The 14922-nt window shown below is 49.6% G+C and overlaps 1 protein-coding gene across 2 annotated transcripts in view; it reads left to right on the forward strand.

Moving 5' to 3' along the window:
- The window catches only part of C15H11orf49 (chromosome 15 C11orf49 homolog), a 231209-nt gene that overhangs the window by 209293 nt on the left and 6994 nt on the right, over window positions 1-14922 (forward strand). For both annotated transcript variants that reach the window (XM_030829681.1, XM_030829680.1), the window contains exons 5-6: window positions 12494-12579; window positions 14333-14528. In XM_030829681.1, the coding sequence (XP_030685541.1) occupies window positions 12494-12579; window positions 14333-14528 (282 nt within the window). The remainder of the gene's footprint in view (window positions 1-12493; window positions 12580-14332; window positions 14529-14922) is intronic.

A 14922-nucleotide genomic window follows, 5' to 3' on the forward strand; every position in this document is an offset into this window, starting at 1 on the left:
GAGCTTATGAGAGTGAGCCTTCGATATGCATCTTAGGCCTCCCGCAGCCACAGCTTTGCATGTGCCCCGGCTGTCTCCTCAGACCCTTCCAAACAATCTGATACAGATTTGAGTGTAGGTGGTAGAATTTGACCACAAGATTTGAGTGTAGGTGGTAGAATCCTGTAAGAACCAAAAATTCTCGATACCAAGGTAGAATTGTACAGTTATTGATACCAAGGGGCTTCTGGAATGGTATTCCTCTATTTGCGGCTGGACACTTACCCACTCCTCACCTGGAGGCCTGCTGTTTGACAGAAACCTCAGACCTTTCTGTTTGAGCAGGAGGAAGCATCGTAGCCAGTCCATATCAATAGCAGTCTGAGGGAATTATGGGAATGGCAGTAACAACAGAAGGGCCAAGGGTAACCCACACAGCACTGGCTGCAGTTAGAGATGAATTCAGAATTAGGATAAATTTGTTTTCTCCCCGAGTATGAGCATCAAGCTTCTGTGTCAACCTTATCTCCTCCCAATGCCATGCTTTCCCCACTGTACTGCAGCTGGTGCATATGTAGAAATATTGTATGTACCCCAGAAAGCATCCCCTGATTTTGTAAACTATTCTCATTTTGTCCTGAAGGTCAGGGTCCCAGCTTCCCCACACACACACCTATGCATCTGATCAGAACTGCAAATGGAGGTGGTAGAGACTTCAAGGCAGTTACTATTGCTAGAAGAGGAACTGCCCTCTCCCATCTCACTGCCAGGCTTACTTTATTCAGGACACTGAAGTCTGGGGACGGGCTGCAGAAGCAGGCTCCAGTCTGTGATGATGTGTGCGTAAAAGAATGTAATCCACAGGCAGCTGGAAGCCGGAGCCTGTTCAGGGGCATGGTGTCTCCACATGCGCCTGCCTTATGTGCTGCAAGCATCATGGCCAGGCCCTGGGGCAGCAGGTGTGAGCTGGAAAAACAGGAAAAGAAAAAGCAAACAGACTCCATGACAGCAGCCAAGCCAGAGATCCCCTCCACCTCACATATTCCTGCAGCAACTGGAGCAGTTCTTTTATCCCCAAATGATCACCATAGCATCTCCCGCTCCCCATCCTCCATGGACTGGAAGCTTTCTGGATGGTTAAGAGCATGCAGTTGGAACCAGACTTCTTGAGTTCAAATCCTGGTTCCACAATATATTAGCTGTGCCCTTGAGAAAGGTATTTAATCTCTTTGAGCCTGTTTCCTCATTTGTAAAATGGGAATAATAATAGTTGTAATGATTGAAGGAGAAGTATATGATGTGCTTAAAACGGTGGCTGGCACAGAGTAAACTTGTCATAATCATTAGAAGTTGTAATATTAACCTTGACCTAGAAGAACACAGGCCCCATGGCATTAGAAAGAGCTAGTGTACATCCCACCTGTGCCCCATTAACTGGATGACCTTGAGGATATCCCTTAACTTCTCTGAGCCCTGTTTTTATATCTGTAAAATAGGGATGACAATAATAATAGTAACTAACTCATAGGGTGTTTGTAAGATTTCAGTAACACCAACAAAACCGTGAACATTGCTTACCACATTGTAGACATTAAATAAGTAATATTTTTTTTTTTTTTTAGATAAAGTCTTGCTCTGTTGCCCAGGCTGGAGTGCAGTGGCATGATCTTAGCTCGCTGCAACCTCCGCCTCCCGGGTTCAAGTGATTCTTGTGGCTCAGCCTCCCAAGTAGCTAGGATTATAGATGCCCACTTCCACACCTGGCTAATTTTTTGTATTTGTAGTAGAGACAGGGTTTCACCATGTTGGCCAGGCTGGTCTCGAACTCCTGACCTCAAGCGATCCGCCTACCTCAGCCTCCCAAAATACTGGGATTACAGGCATGAGCCACCACGCCTGGCCAGTAGTAATTTCTTGCTGTTACAATTATGTTGGTATTATTAATAGTACCAGATTTTTTAAAAATGATGTGTTCCTGGGTTTCCAAAGGCAATGCTTCCTGGCCTTTTTGCCTTCACAGCAATCAGAAAATAATATATAACAAAAATCTCCAGTAAAGACAAGACTTCTTGTGATTGGCCTGCAGGCTCTGGCCTCTTCCCAGCTGGGCCAAGGGGACCATCACACCTGTAAGTCATTTGAGGCCCAAGTGACAAAGGGTTGGGAAGCTCTGCTCCAAGGGTGAAGATTTAAAGCCCTGGTTCTCAAACTTGAGCATGCCTCAGAGTCACCTGCAGGGCTTGTTAAACCACACATGGCCAGACCACATCCCCAGAGTTCAGTAGGTTTAGGGCGGGGCTCAATAATTTATATTTCTAAAAAATTCCCAGGTGATACTGATGGTCTAGGAAACACACGTTGAGAACCGCTGATTTAAAGTATTGCCTGCCTTTTTTTTTTTTTTTTGAGATAGAGTCTTGCTCTGTCATCAGGCTAGAGTGCAGTGGCGTGATCTGAGCTCACTGCGACCTCCGCCTCCCAGGTTCAAGCGATTCTCTCACCTCAGCCTCCCAAGTAGCTAGGACTACAGGCACGCACCACCACGCCTGGCTAATTTTTGTATTTTTAGTAGAGACTGGGTTTCACACTGTTGGCCAGGATGGTCCCAATCTCTTGACCTTATGATCTGCCTGCTTCAGCCTCCCAAAATGCTGGGATTACAGGCGTGGGCCACCACACCCGGCTGTATTGCCTGCATTCTTATTCTGGGTGGGCATGGTGGCACACGCCTGTAATCCCAGCACTTTGGGAGGCCAAGGCAGGCAGATCACTTGAGGTCAGGAGTTCAAGACCAGCCTGGCCAACATGGTGAAACCCCGTCTCAACTAAAAAGAAACCCCATCTCTACTAAATACAAAAATTAGCCGGGTGGGGTGGCACAGGCCTATAATCCCAGCTACTCAGGAGGCTGAAGCAGGAGAACTGCTTGAACCCAGGAGGCAGAGGCTGCAGTGAGCTGAGATCGCACCATTGCACTCCAGCCTGGGTGACATAGCAAGACTCTGTCCCCCCCAAAAAAATTATTTAAAAAATTTTATTATTTTTTGAAATGAGGTCTTGCTCTGTCACCCAGGCTGGAGCACACTGGTGGATTCATAGCTCGCTACAGCCTCAGACTCCTGGGCTCAAGTGATTTTCCCACCTCAGCCTCCTGAGTAGCTAGGACCATAGGCACATTCTACAAAGCCCAGCTAATTTTTTATTTTGTAGAGATGGGGGCAGTGATCTTGCTGTGTTGCTCAGGCTGGTCTCGAACTCCTGGCCTCAGGTATTCCTCCCGCCTCAGCTTTCCATAAATTATTTTATTTTATTTTATTTTAAGATGGGGTCTTGCTGTGTTGTTGGGGCTGGACTCATACTCCCGGGCTCAGGCAATTTTCCTGCCTCAGCCTCCCAAGTAGCTGGGGCTACAGGTGCACACCACCACACCCAGCTAAGAACTTTTTAATAAAGAATTCCTACCAATTGGCCGGGCACAGTGGCTCATGCCTGTAATCCCAGCACTTTGGGAGGCCAAGGCGGGTGGATCACCTGAAGTCAGGAGTTCGAGACCAGCCTGGTCAACATAGTGAAACCTCCTCTCTACTAAAAATACAAAAAAATTAGCCAGGCATGGTGGCGGGTGCCTGTAATTCCAGCTACTTGGGAGGCTGAGGCAGGAGAATCACTTGAACCTGGGAGGTGGAGATTGCAGTGAGCCGAAACCGTGCCATTGCACTCCAGCCTGGGCAACAAGAATGAAACCCTGTCTCAAAAAAAAAAAAAAAAAAAAAAAAAAATTCCTACAAATCAATAAGAAAAAGATTAAGGATCTCAGTAGAAAAATAGTCCAAAGATATAAACAGGCAAGGCACAGAAGAACATTAGTAATAAACCTTTGGGCATATTTTCGTGCCCACACTCACTAGTAATCAGGAAACTCCCAATTACATTGAGATACCACTTCATACCTATCGAATTGGCAAAAATTTTAAAGTCTCATAATACAAATATTGGTGAGGATGTGAAACAGTGGGAACTCTCATGAACTGTGTGTGGGAGTGTAAATTGTTACAATTACTTTTGGACAATTTAGGCAAATTTTAAAAGCTCAAGAGCTACTCCTGGGAATAAGGAAACATGCAGTATTGTTTGTAATAGCCGTCATTGGAACAATCTGCATGTCCCTCTGCCGAGGGAAAGAATAAAGTGTGGCATATTCATACCATAGCTGTGGAATTCTTTCCAGCAGCTAAAATGAATAGCTATATATGCATCGATCCTGATGAATCTCAAAATACCAAAGTTACAGAATGACACAGAGTTTGAGAAAAAGCAAAACAAAGCTATATAATGTTTTAAGAACCCAGACATTTGCATGAGTTAATTATAGTATAAAGACATGCAGAGGAATGCTAGACCCCCAAGTTTTAGTAAATCATGGTGATCCCCCCAGGAAGAAAGGTAGAAGATAGGATGAGGGAGGGGTGCACAGGTGGCTGAAATGGTATCTGTAATGCTGCATTTTACAAAGGTTTTAAAAACTGAAGCAAGGATAGTAAGACGTTATGGTCTGATAAAATTGGCTAGTGGGGACACAGGTGTTTGTTACGTTATTCTCTGTAGTTTTCTGAGGTTCTAAACATTTCCTTTAAATAAAAAATGATGGAGGGATTAGGTAGAGAGCAATGAGAGCAAAAAGCATTTCAGGGCAAGTAAGCGGCATGGAAAAGAAGCGAGGCTCTCACCAATGATGGCCTGGAGGAACCAAGAGAAGCCAGCAGGTCTGGAGTTTGAGGCATTTGAGGGCAGAGGGAGGGAAAGTGGGGCTTTACAGGCCATACATTGGGTTTGGGTCGTTATTCTAAGGTCTGTGGACCAGTTCACCCTTAGCTCTCAGGCTTCTTGGGAAGTTCCAGAGTAATGAGGCCTTCAGGCTGTCTGCAGGGAAGCAGCAGCACCTGGGCCAAAGCTTCCAGTCCTTCTGGGGGCAGCTGCTCTAACAAACACTCAGGCTGGGAGAAGGGAAAGGGGCAGCAGGAAGGCTTCATTACCACGAGACAGCACAGAGTCCACTCTTTCTTACCAGAAGTGGCTGCAGGTGGTCTCGGAACTGTGACTAGCGTCAGAGAGGCCTGTATTTGAATTATAGCTTTTTCGCTCCTAGTTTGTAACCTGCGTCAGGTTTCTTAATTCCTCTGAATGTCTGCGTTCTCCATAAAGATACGCACTGAACTGACCTCATAGGATTAATACGAGCAGAAAATGAACTTATGAGTGTGTAGTGCTGACAGAATAAGCCCTTAGTGAATATTCACTATTATCATCATCATCATATTGTTTCCCACACCCTCTGGATCAAGCGTCTTAGGCATTTCAGGGCAAGTAGGGTTTGGGGTACCCTGGAGGTGCAGGCTGGAGCCAGGGCAGAGCAATGACCTGGACACCCCATGCCACTTCAAGGGCCTAGGCTAGAGGCAGCTTGTGCAGCACGAGTGTGCCTCCAACACAGTCCAGAAGAGGAGCAACCCTCAGGAAATGGCCCAGGACACCTTCGTAGCAGCCTTCTTCCTCCCACCTGGAGAAGGTAACCAGACATCAGGTCATCGCTGCTTCTCTCATGGCCCTGACATTCAAACAAAAACCCTAGAGGTGCACTGTGAGCCCAAACAGACATGGGGACACCCTTCAGCCACCCCATGACTGACACCTTGACCTGGGGACACCCTTCAGCCACCCCATGACTGATGACTTGGGGACACCCTTCAGCCACCCCATGACTGACACCTTGACTTGGGGACACCCTTCAGCCACCACATGACTGACACTAGTCATGTGACCTCCTCAAAGAAGTCCAGTCATGGAAAGTGGCTCTTCTTTCTGGCTGTGGCTGAGGGCTGGCTTCCCCCAAAAGTAAACTGGAAACTAGATCGCTGGCTTCCGCCGGAGACCTCTGCCTGGTGGATGCTGGCAGCACGCACTTCCTCTGGGCTCTATTTTTATTTGCTCTTTTGGGCTCTCCCAGCACTTCAAGCCAGATAGAATATACTTACTGATTACAGCCGGCGCTCATTCTGAGCACCTGTTAGACACTAGCATCTATAACGTCATCATGCTGACTCTCCACCAGAATCCTGGAAAACAGGGACTATGATTACATCTTCTTCACAGATGAGGAAACTGAGGCTCAGAGGGAAACTGTCACTTGGCCAGTGAGTGGTGGAACTGGGACTTAATCCTGAGGTCAGCTAATCCAGAACTTCAGGAAAACGGGTGCAGCCCATGCCACTAGACCAGGGAAACTGACCCTAATTAGGGGTGAATAGGAAGTTGGCAAGTCAGTAGGTTCAGGCTGGAAGCTGTTGCTTCCTTGGCACCCTTAGAACTCCCAGCCAGACTGCCTATCCCAGCTGCTGGAAGTCAGCAGGGGAGGGAGAAAGTGGCCAGTCTCTCAGACCAGCCACGTGCTCTTTCTCCACTCCAGTTGCCTGTCCTAGCCTCCACCCCACACATGGTTCTGCTCAGCACAGCCTGAACCAAAGTGCCTCTACTTCTCCCCCAGAGTCCCTCTCTCTAGCCCCGAGGCATGGCCCGCAAGGGTCCCTCCATGATCCAATAGATTTGTGCAGACTCTCACTGGCAGCAGCTCCCTGTTGGCTCCACTTCAAAGCAGGGGCGGCCGGGCACCTCCAGGTGTCAGAAGCAGCTGGCACGTTAGCAAAAGGCCTCTGGCAGGAAGGGGTGTTGAGCCAACTGCCAGCAACTGGAAAACAGCACATGGGGATGACCTCGTCTCCAAGAAGATTCTTTCCCGAGCCCTCTAGGAGTGGCAATGAGCTTGAGTTCAGAAGGAAGGAGCTGTCTGTGGGGATAGAAGGGTTGCAGGCAAAGGCAAAGAGGCAAAGACAGACCAGGAGCTTCCTGCTTGCCTTTTCCCACAGTTCTGCTGATTCCAAAGCAAGATGCAGATGCCCACAGCTAGAAAGATCCCATAGGCGGGTTAAAGACACAGATGCCTAGAACTTTCATGGTCTCAGCATTCATTGGGAGATGGACAGCACAGCATATGGTGTGATTAAAAGCAACTTTCAGTAAGTCTTCTACAGCCATAGACCTCTGAACATCAAACTGTCCCCCCACTAGATTTAGCACTAACAGGAGGAGCTGTTAGTTCTGTCCACCCTTGGGACAACACTGTCAGAGCTGGAAGAAGCCCTCTGGAAGTATGAGCCTTCAAACTTTTGCTTGAACATTTCTGGCAATACACATCTCATTCCTTTACAAATCAGCCACGATCCTAGAACTAAGCAGCTTGAAAACGTCTCTAGAGCCAAACTCTAGGTCCCCGTGGCATCTCCCCAAGAGGCAGTCCTTTCAGAGTTGGGTCTCAGCCTTCACTTCCTCCCTAGTCTTCGCTTCTAAGCAAAAGATCTAAATGCAGTCATTTATCCAGTATCCTGGTTTTTAGACTGTCCATCAGCCTGACCCTCTTCTCCAGGACTCTAGTTTACTCCCCTTAAACAGACTGTCCAGACCTGAAAGTAGGAGTATTTGAATGACAGCTCTTTTGCTCCTAGCTTGTAACCTTCGCCGAGTTTCTTAATCCCTCTGAATGTCTGCATTCTCCATAAAGATTCTAAGTATCTTTATAAGAGGGATTAAGAAACTACTCCACGTGTCACCTGGCCAGAGGAAAAGGGGGCCATGGCTTCTCTCACTCATTTGTTCATGCATTTCTTCATTCAACAGACATTGACTGAGCACCTACTATGTGCCCGACACCATATCAGAGTCAAGCCACAAGCAGGGAGACAGAGGTGTCACTTGGTAGGTCTTATGTTCCCAGGACAAAGACAACAGTGTGAGGAGGTTGCCGAGAACTGCAGAAGCCAGTAGCAGGGGGGCCTATTCTAGGCTGAGTTAGAAAAGGTGCTTTCCTCTTTCATCTTCCCCGAGGTGCTGTGGAGGCTTCAGCCTGAAGAATACGGAGATATCCGGTAGGTGAGGAGGAGGCATGGCGGGCAGGGAGCATCATGGGTAGAAGGGACAGGCGGCATTACGGCTAGAGGGACAGACTTGTCTGGAGGGCATGAGTAAGGACAGCTTCAGGGAAGACGGAAGGACTAGTGTGGCCAGAATGCAGTGGGGGGAGTCAAGGGAAGCAGGGGGCAGATGGAGGGGGCTCACAGGCCAGATCCAAATGGGGGAACATGTCCTAAGGGCGATGGGAAGACTGTGAAGGTTTTTTTTTTTTTTTTTTTTTTTGACATGGAGTGTCGCTCTGTCACCCAGGCTGGAGTGCAGTGGCGCAAGCTTGGCTCACTGACATGGCCACCTCCCAGGTTCAAGCGATTCTCCAGCCTCAGCCTCTCGAGTAGCTGGGATTACAGGCATGAGCCACTGTGCCTGGCCTCTGTGAAGGGTTTCCAACACGATGGTAAAATGGTCACATTCACATTTTAGGAAAATCTTTCTGACCACAGGATGGATACTCAATTAGAAGAAGGCTCACGCCTGTAATCCCAACACTTTGGGAAGCCTAGGTGGGCAGATCATGAGGTCAAGAGATCAAGACCATCCTGGCCAACATGGTGAAACCCCATCTCTACTAAAATACAAAAATAAGCTGGACATGCTGGCGCACGACTGTAGTCCCAGCCACTCGGGAGGCTGAGGCAGGAGAATCGCTTGAACCTAGGGGGCGGTTGTTGCAGTGAGCCTAGATCAAGCCACTGCACTTCAGCCTGGCAACAGTGAGACTCTGTCTCAAAAAAAAAAAAAAACGCAAGAGGAGTAGTTGCAGGGAAACTGGGTAGGAGGTCATGCCATCATCAAGAAAAGACAGGTGAAGGCAGGGGCTAGGATGGTGGCTGTGGACCTGGAAGGAAGTAGATGGATTCAAGAGAAATTTCAGCAATAGCATTGATAGGACTTGGTGACAGGTTGATGGGCTTGGGGCGGAGGGTGGCGGGGGGGACGTTTCCAGGATGTGTAGTATGCCCCATGTTTCTGGTTGAGGAGAGTCATAGCCGGTGTTGCTGTTAACACAAGCTCAGATCCATTTGGCTTTTTAAAAGGTAGCCAGTCTTACTGCTTGCAGTCGAAAAAAAAACCCTCGGTCCTTTATACATGTGCTGCTGGGATCCAGCCATGTGTCCCTCAGAAAGAAAGCCCTCGCCTCTGTCTGCGCCCCCTTCACTCGCCCCCTACTCCCTCCTGCTCGGCTTATGTTTCAGCTCCCCAGTCTCTGAGTCTCAGACTCTTCACCTGTAGAATGGAAATAACAATAAGACCCACCCGTAGGACTGTTGTAGAATAAAATTTAATTAAGGTAGTCAAATGCTGCCATGAGGTAGGGTACTCAGGAAAGATACCTGCCTCTACAGGCGGATCACTTGAGGTCAAGAGTTCAAGACCAACCTGGCCAACATGGTGAAACCCCGTCTCTACTAAAAATACAAAAATTAGCCAGGCATGGTGACAGGCACCTGTAATCCCAGCTGCTAGGGAGGCTGAGGCAGGAGAATCACCTGAACCTAGGAGGCGGAGGTTGCAGTGAGCCGATCTGCACCACTGCACTCCAGCCTAGGCAACAGGGCAAGACTCAAAAAAAAAAAAAAAAAAAAATCTGCCTCTATTGTTACCCGTATTACAGGGCACCTGCAGGGCTGCCCTGCTCTGACAGACACTCCTACCCTCCCACGGTGTGTTCCCCCTCTTCTGCAACGGCCCATCTCCAAAGGGACTGCTGATGTTTGAGGTCAAGATGGCCCCTAGCAGAAAGCTGCAGACCACTTCTGAGGCTGGAAGGGTGTGCCCTGTTTACAGCTTCTAGTCCCATCTGTGGCTGAAAGAGGAAGATGCTAGTGGCACTCAGCATTAAGGCTTCCACGAGGCTGTGAGGCAGGGGTAGCCCTTTGGAAAGTATGAGCTCAAGGTTCTGCTCTGAGGCAGGCTCTGGAATGGGCCTATTGGTGAGAATTGCAAATGGAGGTAACTTCTGCAATTAGACAGTGGTGATGGTGGTGCTACTTTGTGAATATACTAAAAAACTGAACTGTACACTTTTAAAGGGTGACTTTTATGGTGTTTCATTATATCACAATGTAAATAAATAGTAAGTGGAAGTTGCTGCTATGGGAGTGCTGTGTTCCAACTGACGATCAACAGAAGCCATGGAACACGGGGAAAGGCTTGGGCTCCCTGGCGGTTTCCTGCTTGGGGATATCACAGCCCAGTGCTGTTCTGTCGTAATTCACTTCAGACTATTGGGGCTCCAGCTGTCCTGAGAGCAGGGCAGTAAGGGAAAGTCAGTGGCTTCTCATGTCCAGAGCCTTTGCCTGCCCTGCTGAGCCTGCCAAGGAAAAGCTTTGAGGTGCTGGTGGCCCTCGCTCCTTGAGCGCTCCTGGGAGAGCTCACTCTTCCTCTGCAGTTTGGAGGTCTTTGCTAACCCCAGTCCTCTCTAGCTGCCCGCTCTCTGCTGTCTCCCTGCTCCCCCAGTCCAGATGTCAAAACAGATTCTGCCATCTGGGTGGGGAGGGAGCGGTTTTGCTGCCTGGGTTTCCCTCGGGTTATGAGATGGGGTAACCCCTTGGCCTTTGGCACTCCACTTAGTCCTATGAACTACTGACGGAGGGACCAGGGCACCCTCTTGTGGCCCTCAGCGGCACTGCTTCTTCCCGCCCTCCAGCCTTGAGTTTTTTCCAGCTGGAATTCTAGTGTTGAACTCTGGTGGTGGAGGCCCCTGTTGTTCTCCCCAGGAGATGCCTAACATATCAGTAACAAGAAGGAAAATAAATCAGCCACAGAAACTAGGAGGTAAAATGTTAGTGTTTTTGCTCTGTAGCTTTATTTTCAAAGAGGCAGTGTGGTCTCATGGAAGATGTGTGGCCTGTGGAGTCCAGGAAGCCCCCCAGCTGCGTGTGTGACTTTGGCAGGCTGACCTCTGAGCCTCAGACTCTTCACGTGTAGAATGGAAATAATAAGACCCACCTGTAGGATTGCTGTGGGATAAAATTTAACGAATGCAGTGAAATACCTCAATAGCCTGCCACGCAGTAGGGTACTCAGGAAACGGCACCTGCTCCTATTGTTATCTGTATTACAATAAACACTAGGCAGGAACCACTGTCTCTCTTCAGGGAGATCGCACAAGGGGAGTGGCACCACAGTATCCCAGTCTCTGTGAAGCCCTGTCCCCAGCAGTGAGCAATCCTGGCTTTCTGCAGGGCTGATCCAGTTGCCAGTCTGGGAAACCTCTGACTCAGGGAAGTGGAGAGAGATTTAGAAAAATACAAGAGAGAGCAAAAGTAAACTTTTTTGGTTTTTTTTTTGACAGGGTCTCTCTCTGTCTCCCGGGCTGGAGCGCAGTGGTGTGATCTCAGCTCACTGCAACCTCCGTCTCCCAGGTTCAAGTGCTTCTCCTGCCTCAGCCTCCCGAGTAGCTGGGACTACAGGCGCCCACCACGCCCAGCTAATTTTTGTATTTTTAGTAGAAGTGGGGTTTCACCATGCTGGCCAGGCTGGTCTCGAACTCCTGACCTCAAATGATTCACCCATCTCGGCCTCCCAAAGTGCTGGGATTACAGGCATGAGCCACCGCGCCTGGCCAAAAACAACTAAAAAAAAAAAAAAAAAAGAAAGATAAAGCCAGAAGGGCCTTATCAGAAACAGACTGGGGGCCTGCCCCACCCCATCCGATGGCTCGGCGCCTGCCTGGCATGTGATGGAGCCCAGCAAGCACTCGTCTCCTCTTCTTGTCCTGGCTCAGATGAGGTGCTGAGCACAGGATGAGCATAGCCTTGGGCTGATCCCTTTATGAGTCAGACAGTTTTCTTCCCGTGAGGTGGGTCCTCAGTGGGAGGGACTAGAGACAGGAAAACCGTGGGGTGGGCAACCTGTGAACGTGGACAGCAAGGAGGAGCAGGGCGGGAAGCACAAGATGAGTGTGGGTTTTGACCCTCACAAGTGCAGATTCCCCAATAGCTCTTTGCCCTTTCCCCTTGTCTGCCATCTGTGCCCCAGGGTGGAGGTGTCTGTCGATGTTCTGGCCCTTTCGTAGCTTATTAAATCTCAGTATTACTTGCCAAGACCCTTTAAACCCCTTAGCTGTTCTTTTTGCCTTTTCTGATCAGCTGTATTTATTCTGAACTAAATGGTCCTCACAGCAGAATGAAAGGATTTACTGCTTAAGTATATGAAAAGAAACCTTGGCTGCATTACAGTTGCACCCTCTCCTTGCCACCCCCTGCCCATGCTCCATCCGCTAGCTGGTGCCACTGAGACTGAACCGGGAGCCCGCTCTGGATACAGTGTGGTCAGTTCAGTTTGGTGACTGGGAGGAGCTTGCTTTTGGAAGCCCTCTCCTAAATGTCCTGCTGCCCCAGGGGAGACTGGCAGCCCAGGAACAGCTCTCTCTCTCCCTCTCTCTCTCCCTCTCCCCTGCATTTTTCCCTTCCTCCCTCCCCCTCTCTCCCTCCCCTCCTTAAACCTTGCCCCCATTCTCTCTCTCAGATTCTCTCTCTTTCCCCTTCAGGATTGTGCTCATGGACGATGCCATGGACTGCTTGATGTCTTTTTCAGATTTCCTCTTTGCCTTCCAGATCCAGTTTTACTACTCAGGTGAGTGTTCCGGGGCTCCATGTGGCTCTGCACAGGACCCTGCCTCCCTGTCCCGCCCTGCTGCCCTGCCCATCTGTGTGCCTGGCACGCACGTTTCTCTTCCCCACTTCCTTTGGGGGTGTGCTTCACTGCAGGTCGCTAACAGATTGTCTAGCGTTCAGTGGTGGTCACAAGATTCAGTCTGCAGAGCCGACTTCCTCAGCCTCCTGAAGACACTGAACACCGCAGTGTTTTCAGTTAGCAACACAACAAATCAGTTTAAGTGATAATGACAATAACAACATCCACAGCATCCACAGCATTCACTGCTTACTGAAAACTTACTATGTCCCCGGCACAGCACTGACTTTAATCTTGACAACAGCCTTGAGAGAGAGTCCTTTCAGAGACAAGCTCACAGAAGTAAGTAGCCAGTCATGCAGCTCATAAGTGGTGGAGACCAGACCTGAAGGCTGACTCCAAAGCCAGCGTTCCCAAGCTCGCTGCTATTTTACTGCCTTCAAGGGTCTCTCCCTTGGCAATTGATCGTGCGTTTGGGTGCACATTCTCCTCCACCCCACAGCTTTAAAAAAGCACACACCAGTCCTTTGTCACACTCCCACTCTGCTCCCCAATTCACCCAGCTGCACCCTTAAGTCTCTCTGGAATCAGATGGAATAAATATAGACAAATAAATATAAATATACACCAGCTCACGCACAGAGACATCAAATGGAGTGCTGGGTTTACAGATTGCTGACTACGTTCATAAACAAACTTGCTTAAAACAGGCTCTTCCAGTAAATAGAAGGCTGTCCTTAGATCCTAGAGGTGGCCTTCCTGCCAACCGGTGTCCTCAGCCAGCTCTGGCCTCACTTGGGCGCCACATTCTGTTTACTTGATGGCAGCCCAAGGGCTGTACAGGCAGGGGCTGGAGCCTGGGGTCTCACCACCTGCTCTTAGCAGCACCAGTCATTTCCCATTTCTCTGAAGCTCTTGGGCCCTAGAGAGGGAGCTGCCATGTCTGGGAGAACATTTTCCCCTCACTGTCTCCCCAGCCCTCTTCTCACAGCGACCGCAGAGGGGATGGGACAGCCACCACATTGGGCTAGGAGCATTACTGACACGGCCCAGCAGTGTGTGTAGAGACGAGATGGGCCATAAGTCAGCAGTTCTAACAATGGCTCAACTATGAAATTTGAAAACCATTTCAAATGACTGACTCATCAGCAGCTTCCAGGCTTTCTCTGTTCCTCGCTGGTATTCCAACACGCCTTCTCGAGGTGGAGGGGCAGGTGGCCGTACAACGTGGGGCTTACCCGTGGGAGCATACTCATGTTCACTCCTCCAAAAAATATTTATGGCCTTCATATGTGCCAAGCACAGTGCTAGGCAGGAGAGGCCAACAAGGCATGATGCCGCCTTTGTGCATTCCAGCAAGGAGACAGATTAGACAATTAATGACACAGAAAGCTCCTCACTGGCCAAGTGCCAGAAAAAAAGCCTACGGTGCCATGAAAGTGTGCAATGGCAGGTCTCACCTGCTCCAGAACAACTGAGCCAAGGATGGGACATTTGAGCAAAAACACAGATTGCTGTCATCTCTCATCAGTGTGTTGTCAAACAAGGTTGAGAACTTCTGCTCTCAGGACGCCATGCCCTGAGCACTGAGGCTGGTGTGGAACTGGGCTGACTGAGAAGGGAGGACATAGTGAACAGACAAACCATGTCCTCCCTGCCTGAGCTGTCCACATCCCTGCCCCCATGGTTCCAGAATTCCTGGACAGTGTGGCTGCCATCTATGAGGACCTGCTGTCAGGCAAGAACCCCAACACAGTGATTGTGCCGACGTCGTCCAGTGGGCAGCACCGCCAACGACCTGCCTTGGGCGAGGCCGGCATGCTGGAGGGCGTGGAGGCGTCGCTGTTCTACCAGTGTCTGGAAAACCTGTGTGAGCGGCACAAGTTCAGGTGAGGAACGGGCATGCAGCCCCCAGCCCCCCAGGGGGTCGGACTGCCGCTGCGGAACAGAGCTCCGCAGGATGTTCTGTGCGGCCCAGGCATTCTAGGGCCCTTGCTGGTCGTAATGTAACTGTCCCATTTGCCCCCAGACCAGTTGTTGACTGAAAGGCTCCCAATTAGCTCACTTCAAAACGACTGCTTTCACTCAGGCAAGACCACTGTAGTTGACCGATTTACTGGGTGACAGACTGGCCTTAACATTTTAGAGAAGGAAAGAGTACTCCTTGCATAAAACTTTCCTACACAAAGAGAGGGGTAAGCTGTCCTGTGTGGCACAAGTACCCTTAGGGACTGAGCATGGGTTTGGTTTCCTGTAGCCATTTCCCACCCCCACTCCCCGCCC

This window comes from Nomascus leucogenys, chromosome 15, assembly GCF_006542625.1.
Source record: "Nomascus leucogenys isolate Asia chromosome 15, Asia_NLE_v1, whole genome shotgun sequence".
Lineage (NCBI taxonomy): Eukaryota > Metazoa > Chordata > Mammalia > Primates > Hylobatidae > Nomascus > Nomascus leucogenys.